This window comes from Phaethon lepturus, unplaced genomic scaffold (genome assembly GCF_000687285.1).
Source record: "Phaethon lepturus isolate BGI_N335 unplaced genomic scaffold, ASM68728v1 scaffold7836, whole genome shotgun sequence".
Taxonomy (NCBI): domain Eukaryota; kingdom Metazoa; phylum Chordata; class Aves; order Phaethontiformes; family Phaethontidae; genus Phaethon; species Phaethon lepturus.
This window is the reverse complement of record NW_010545522.1, coordinates 107,471-115,334: the sequence shown is the minus strand read 5'-3', so window position 1 is coordinate 115,334 and position 7,864 is coordinate 107,471. Positions and strand designations below refer to the sequence as shown.

At 37.1% G+C, this 7,864-nt stretch overlaps 1 protein-coding gene across 1 annotated transcript in view; it reads left to right on the top strand.

Annotated features, from left to right (window-relative positions):
- Positions 1-321: 321 nt before the first annotated feature.
- The window catches only part of PHF14 (PHD finger protein 14), a gene marked incomplete at both ends in the record, with an annotated part of 110,866 nt that continues 103,323 nt past the window's right edge, over positions 322-7,864 (top strand). Inside the window, one exon of the mRNA XM_010288976.1 lies at positions 322-432. Within this exon, the coding sequence (XP_010287278.1) occupies positions 322-432 (111 nt within the window). The remainder of the gene's footprint in view (positions 433-7,864) is intronic.

The window sequence follows — 7,864 nt, the reverse complement described above, 5'->3', positions numbered from 1 at the left end:
CGGACGGTGCGGTGCCGTGTTGTTTCCCGGCGCCTGAAGGGAGCGCGGTTGCCCCGGCGGGCAGGCAGCTCCTGGCTGGTTGGCTGTGGGCGAGCCCGTGCCGGCGTGCGTGCCGCCGCTCCTCTCCCTCACCTGTGGCAATGAATGTCGCCGGGACCCCCGTGCCGGCGGGATCTGCGGGCTGCTCTTCGGGCGGTGGGGCGGAGACTGCCCCTGCCTGTCACGGCTCTCCTGCCTTTCCTTTTCATTTAAATATCTTTGACGATGCTGAATTCTCATTATGCCACGTAGTAACAATACTGTGTTTTTTTTTTCCTGCAGTGGACCGCAGTTCGAAGAGGAGACAAGTGAAGCCTTTGGCAGCTTCGCTGCTGGAAGCTTTAGATTATGATAGCTCTGATGACAGTGATTTTAAAGTTGGAGATGCTTCAGGTAAATATGCTTCCTCATCTCCTCGGTTCAGAATTATCTCATTTTTGTTTTATGGTTCTTCATTTAATATCATATGGGAGACAGAATGGTATTGGTGAACTGTTGGGACTTGAAGCCACTTAAAGTTCAGTGACTCAGTTGGATAACTGGAAATTTTTATACTGTGGATAAGAAAAAACTGATCAAACAAAACATTATACAGTATTTCAATCGGAATTATTTTTTTCTCAACAGAAGACTCATGATTATCGAACAAGTTTTGGCAGAAGCATTTGGGTAGCTTCTGTGCTAACTGGCTTAGCTATATCTTTTGCTTTTTATTTCTTCAATGTAGAGATAATTTTTGAAATATTCACTGCATTTAGTATTGAAATAAGAATGTTCTAAAGCTGTTTTGTTTTGAATAAGTCTGGGTAATAGTTTGTTGTGGACTTAAGAACTTGCCTGTTTCTCAGGATTAATTCCACTTGGTGAGTGAAAACCTTAAACAGAAAGATAATATGTTCAGTTTTTTATTGTTTTTTACAGTAGACAAACTTAAGATGTCCATTCAGATAGCTATGCAGAAAGGTGTACCCATTTCATACTAGAAAGGAAGTCCTTGCCTCAGAGTGTTTTTGTTCTGTAGCCTTTTCTATATGTGCAGATTCCTGTATCTGCAGTGAACATCCACAGAAACTGAAAGTAAGCAAGGTGCCAAAATAAAATTAACAAATTCAAGTTTATTGGAGGGAAGGGAAAGAAGGGGCAGGACTGTGTTTGTGTATAAACTGCACATTGGATGTTCTGTGGCATATGCTTAGGGAAATAAGCAAAGAGATACAAGATGTGTAAGATGTAAGGGAAGCATTATGACATTTTGTCAAAAAGCTTAACTTTGTTATTTCTGCACTGAGGATGCTGATCTATGTTTTCATGTGTACATATCTTGCAAAAATATTGCCATCTCCGTTTAAGGGCTTATTTTTTAACATCTGGCAAGCTTCTCCTTATTAATGAACTTAATGCTTAATAATCATTTCTCCATTGCCAGTCTTAAGATATGCCCTAATGCTCCTTATTTGTGTTCCCCAAGCTTAGATATGTTTCCCTTGGTTGGTCTGGTAGAAGCAGGCTGCAATGACTTAAGAGAGTAAAACTGATGTTGTCTTACCAATTTCATTCTAAGATTTTTGGTGGCTTGTTTCATTTACTTTTTTAATCTTGTTTTGGGGATTTTTGATCCTTTTTTTTGAGTAAGGGCATTGCCTTTTTTTAAAGACAATTTGCTGTAAAAGGAAATTGTTTTTAGTTCCCAATGAATATCTCTCTATTCTGGAACAGTAGTGTAGGCAGGATTTAAGGGAAAAGGAAAATTGGAAATGGAGTATGGGAGGTGGACACATAATTCAGAGCAATATATTATTTCATTAAAAGACAATAATTCATTAATTAAAAATAATGAATAAAGCTTCCTGACTCAACTATGTCTAAATGCAGAGGGTTAATTTGTAATTGATATCCTCTTTGACTTTTAGGATTTCGTACGTACACATGGCGGGGGGGCAGTGTCTAACCTTGAGAGTATTTCAATCTCAGTTTCATTTTGAGGAACTTGGATGGGTTTTCCTTTAAAAAAACACACTGAGAAAAAAACAAGTTCTACTTATAAAATGTTTTTATAATTACAGTTTTGTGTTCATATATCTGATTGAGTGTTGTTTTAACATCTCAGAACGTATATCTATCACTTGTAGAAATCAATGTTTTGTTTAATAAAATTTAAAATTTAGAGAAAACACTTTGAAACAGCAGCAGAGTTTGACATTTTACACTTTATTCAAAGATTTTCAATGTGAAGGGAGAAAGTTGTGAGGGCTTCGGGAAGTTGGGGAATAGAAAGTTATTAAACATATAAACTCTTAAGTTGGAAGAAAAAGAAACATTTCGTATGTGTAACACAAGTTAAATGAATGGTTGCAGGGTATTTGAAACAGAACATCAGTGCTAATTTAAAATGAAGCTGGCATAACATAGCCTTCAATTTGGTTGTACCTAGTCCATTTAGATTCGGGTGGAAGAAGTGCTAAAATAAGGGGCTTCTTTACATACACGTGTAAGTAAAATTTATAATTTCAAAGTTATATAAACAATATCTGAGTACACACACAAGCAGCCATACTAGATGAATTCTGGATTGTTGCTAATAGAAAACAGGTTTTCCTTTTCTTCACTGTGGATTCAGCCTTCAAAGCATGATGTGTATTTCTCCAGTACAGTCAGAGCTGCTGCTCTTCTTTCAGTGACCGTAGAGGTTTCTCCATGTGCATCCTGTTGAAAGTCAGTATTTAATATTTGTTTGAACAAATTCAGAATTTCATTGCATAGTTTGATTACAAAGGGAAATAAGTGTGACAGAAGGAGGAAACAATCTTTCAACATTGAAAATGACCATAAGTTCTACTCATGCACTCAGAAAAATCCTGTAAGTATGGTAATTCCACAGCTTTGCAATGTATGTTTATTTGATTCATAGATGCATATGTAGGTGTTTAAAAAAAAAATAAATTAAAAGTTAAAAAAGACTATTTAAAAACTGAATTAAAAGAATTCTGAAGTTGTTTACTCCCTGTTGATTATTTTGTATCCATATGTATGAGCTTTAGGATGTTGTGATATGTGCTAGTAGACTGATACTGTACAAGTCTAGGAGGACTGAATCCTGAACATTCAAGCTTTTACACATGTTTAGTGTTCTGTCAGATTTCTGGGAATATTAAGATGCAGTAAGGATTTGAGAAGTTGGTATTAAGTACTTTCAGGAAGGAGACAGTATTTTTGAATTTTTGTGTTCACAGCTCTGATGTCTTAGTAAACTTTTTTCATTACAGAAACTATTTCTAGTCACCTAAGTTCCATTTCCACACACACACAAAAAAAATCCATAGAAACTATTGCCTTTACTTACAGTGTAGTTAATTTCTTTTCTTTTGGATTTAGGTCACACCAACAGGCAATTACTGCCTTTTCCTCTTTAAAGATGCCCTCATTCTGATACTGACTTTAGAACTGTTATGTTCTTGTAAATTTACTTAATGTAAGTAGTTTTTAGGCCTGTGTGCCTTTCATTGTTAAATATTGAATGAAGTAATTTTTTAATGGCTTCTCTGTTTCTACGTAATAGGAAGTAGTAATGCCATTTTTTAAAGTACTCTATTTTTCTGTTTCTTATAAACGTCTTGAAGAATTTGTTCCTTAAGTAAGAATGTCGTATGTAATCTTAATGTGGGATCAATTAAAAGAACTGTCCCTTTGGAGTCAGAGCGTACAAATATGTGACTTGAAGTGATGGTACTGAGATATACTCAACTGAAGTTTTTCAATAGCATGTTTCACAATACAGATCAGTTATTTGAAGTTTTGCTTTTAAGTTAACGAGAGCATACTTTTTTCCTTAATTTTTTTATTTTTTTTTTTTTTATTTAAAGAGAGCAGCCGGAGGTATACTGATGCCAGAAATCAGTGTAGAGTTGTAGAATAATTCCCAGCAGGATTCCAAAGCAAGGATTTACTACTTTTCTTCTCTCTCATCGGTGAAGTCGGTCAGTCTTGGCAGCTCATACACTGAAATTGAAATGATCCAGAGAGATCGAGTGTGGTCCCTGAACAAGAATGATGTTTGAATTTAAGGACTGTCTGTCTGTCTCAGTATAGCTAAGAAGAGTGTAGCTGAATGTTGCCTTGAAGAACTGGATTCTGTCACTACTTCTGCTACAAGTCTCCTACACTTAAATTTTTAGAGACATTTGTAAATGTTTGGTTTTTTGGTGTTGAGCGTGGAGCCTGACTTGCATAAATATTATGTACCATTATTGCAATTGAGGTCAGTAGGAGCTGTGTTTAAAATGTGTAACAATCTATATAAATGCATATATTAGGTATTCTGAAAATCTCGTGACTTGATCTAGAAATAAAAAGTTGCAAATATCTTTATCTTTCTGTAATTTGTTTCCTCTTAGCACAATGGAGATTCCACTTTTGCTTTTCTGCACAGGATATTGTAATATAAAGAAATGTTTGTGAAGCACCAAAATACTGTAGTGATAAACACTACTGAAATATTGATGAAGGAACAAATACGTTTGTTTTTGAGAATAAATTTAAAGGATATGCAACAGAAAAGTTGTAGGTTGTTTCAGCAGACCGTGAAGGTAGGAGAAAATACTGAATAGCTAATCGTTATTAAATTATCACATAATTGCACAATCTTAATCGTTAAATCATTTCAAGGCTTGAATTTGCAACTGTAATAAGTAGTGCCTCAGAGTGGAATTCCTACGGGCTTTTTCCCATTGAGAAAATGGAAAATACGGGCATTATGTTCTCTTGGATTATGTTCATCCCAGTTGAGGTCTTTTATCCATATAGATGTCTGCCACTTGACATAACACTTTGGAGTGACTGATGGGCATTTTCAACTTGCATTCTCTTTGGAAACACTGAGATTTTTGTTCTTCTGTGTGTTTACTGACAGCAGAGGAGTAATGTAACAGAAAATTAAGGCTTTCATTCCAGTGTCTGGGCAGGGTGGATTTAGTGGTGGTATGACATTATTTTTCTTTGTTTACCCCCTACTGTGACTCTTTGTGTCTCGTCTTTCTAATCCGTTTGTCCCTTATGGAGCCCTTACTCATCAGTTCAGTGTTCTTCTGCTTGTTCAGTCAGTCTTGAACAGGATTTTCATGGTCTTCTACTTTACTACTCCAACTTTACTTTCTTTTGCATCTCCTCTTTTTTTGTATGTATGTCCATCTCTTGTGTATTTCCTGCCACATGGAGAAGGTTCTTCTGTGCTTTATAAACTCCAGCTTGGTAGGATGGTCTGTTTGCAGCCTGGCCACCTCTGAGAGTCTGGACATGCTCAGTGAGGATGGGATGTTTCAAGTGTTTCTTGAGCATATACTCGTCACAGTTCCTCAGAGACTTAGCATGTCCCAGACACTTGTTCAACTGTCTCCCAGGTGTCGCTTCCCTCATACAAGATGTGAAACTCTTAGGTGTTTCTGGGCAAAATACCTATTCTAGCTCACTGTTCAAGAATTTGCTTTGGAATCCAATTTTAAGGATTATTTAGGACTGCTGCTTTGCTGAGGGAAGTCATGGGGCATGCAATACTATATCTCAAACAGGTAAACGTTGGTAACGTTAAGAAATAGTTGAGGACAGTGTCTGTAGCTGGGAAATATCAAGCAAATTCAGGAGGTAGGGTAACCACCTCCAACTCCATCTATGTTAGAACATTATAAATAAGGCAGTTCCCAATGACTCAGGATTGGCAACCTTTATTTTGGCGTGCTTTTATGAATTGAATAGACATCTACTAAATGCTGTGTAACATAATTGCAGCTAGTGTAGAAGTGAGGAAATTGCTCACTACACAACTGTCATTTATGTTCCTCTGCCATCCTTTTTTCTATTAAACTAAATACTTCTGAAACAAGTGTAATTGCAGATCCATGATCAGTTTCATTCATTCCTGTTCTGCCCAGTCTACATATGCAGCTAATACAGAGTTTAGATACTTTTTTTCAAAACACTATTTGAGAAGGGAATTTCTCTCCTTAGAGCAGTAACATCTTAATCTATGTTGGTTTTGTTTTGTATGTTCTTGATTATGTTACTTTGGAAAGTTAATTTTTTTTTTTTTTTTAACTGCCAGCATTACCAGTGTTGAATTGCTAATAGCCTGCCAATGTTTAATCATCATACTTGGCAAAATAGCATAGAAAGCCAGTGGCATATATCTAACTGATGCTAGGTTCTCTGTTTTGAAGTGATGTTGAAAGTGAAATATTAAGCCTTTTCAGTATAGTTGTATTGGTCTTAGCATAATGGACCTCTGTGGCTTTAGTCTAATAAACAAATGTGATCAGGAATTTATCAGTCACACAACTCTGCCTTTGGCAATTTAAAAGTTCATATTTTCCATATATGATCTAGGTTTTCCTGCCTTATTTTTACATGCGGTTATTAATATCAGAACTTTGTAGTTAGGTTAAGCATTTCCTTAAGGTATTTTTGAGTCTTCGAAATTATTTGCAATTTCTAGATCAGATGTATAGGAAATACAGCTGCTTTTACACATGTTTGGTATAGCATGTGCAGAGGAGTTTTTGTGACTCTGGAGCTGTTCTTGTAAGGAAGTTTATGGGCGGAGGCTGTTGTTGACAAACACTTTTTGCAGTGCTTTCCACTTTCCCCGTCTGTCGGGTTGCAGGCAACCTGGGTGAGGGATTGTGCATGGTGCATAACACGGTGTTTTAGGAAAGATAGCCGTGTAATTTCACATCACCGTGTCAAAGATTGGTTGTCCACCTTGCGATTGGGAGAGAGAGGCTAGGGGACCACTAGACAGGGTGATGGTGGTTGAGTGGCTTTAATCTCCAAAAGAATTGATGTCCTGCTTACGGCTACCTGACCTGTGGCCTGGTTTTTGTTAGCGCCCTCAAAAAGAGGATTTTTTTGAAGCACACCGTGGGCTGGATGACTTCTTATACGATGCGTATAGATTATTATTGAACAACATTATTTAGCAGGAATAACTTCAGATATGGTAGTTTGTTTTCTGTATTGCATGCTCAGATTTTCAGGTTTTTCACTCCTTTTCAGTGTTCCAGGATCCTGGATTGTGTTCTTTGTATACAGCTTTGAGCACCTGGGTAAGACTCAACCAGACAGGACTCAATGCAAAAAAAAAAAAAAAAAAAATTCCAAAATGATGCCAGATGCTTCTCTTCTGCTATCTGGAGTTTGTTGGGCTTTGTTAGTGAAAGAGGCAAGCCCAAAATTGAGGCCATGATTTCCTTTAACTGGCTTATCCTTCAGAGTTCACTTAAAAAGCAGCTTTATTGCTTGTTTTTACAGAGCTGCTTGTTAAGCTAAACACCGCATTGAAGAATCAGCCTGTCTTCTGTGGGCGGGTGGCTATGTACTGATGTAGTGTAGCACTTACTCTCTGTATATGTGGATTTTCTTAGAATGTGTTAAAAAAAAAAAAATCACGGGGTACCATGTTTAAAGTTGCTTGTAAAATGGCCCTGCAAAAGCTGGGGAGGATTTTTTTTAAACTGCTGTAGTGATTTCAGTACTTTCCTCTGAAGTCTTGTGCATAAGGTATTATACAAGACTCCACGGCTGATGTGGAGATCAGTAGTCACTTTTGTTTATCTTTATTATGCTTTTTCTTATGTTAATTCTGGAGCATAATGTTCTGTCCTGGGGAATTCCTCTCAGAATTACCCTTTTTAGATCTGACTGCCAACTGCTGTTGCGCTCAGTAGAGCTAAAGATACAAGGTGTACAGAAATGAATGATGCTTTTCTCACAACTGTTCTCTCATATTTGTTCTCAGTGGAACTCTGTGTGCTTCGCTATTTGGCAGTGTATCTGGCCC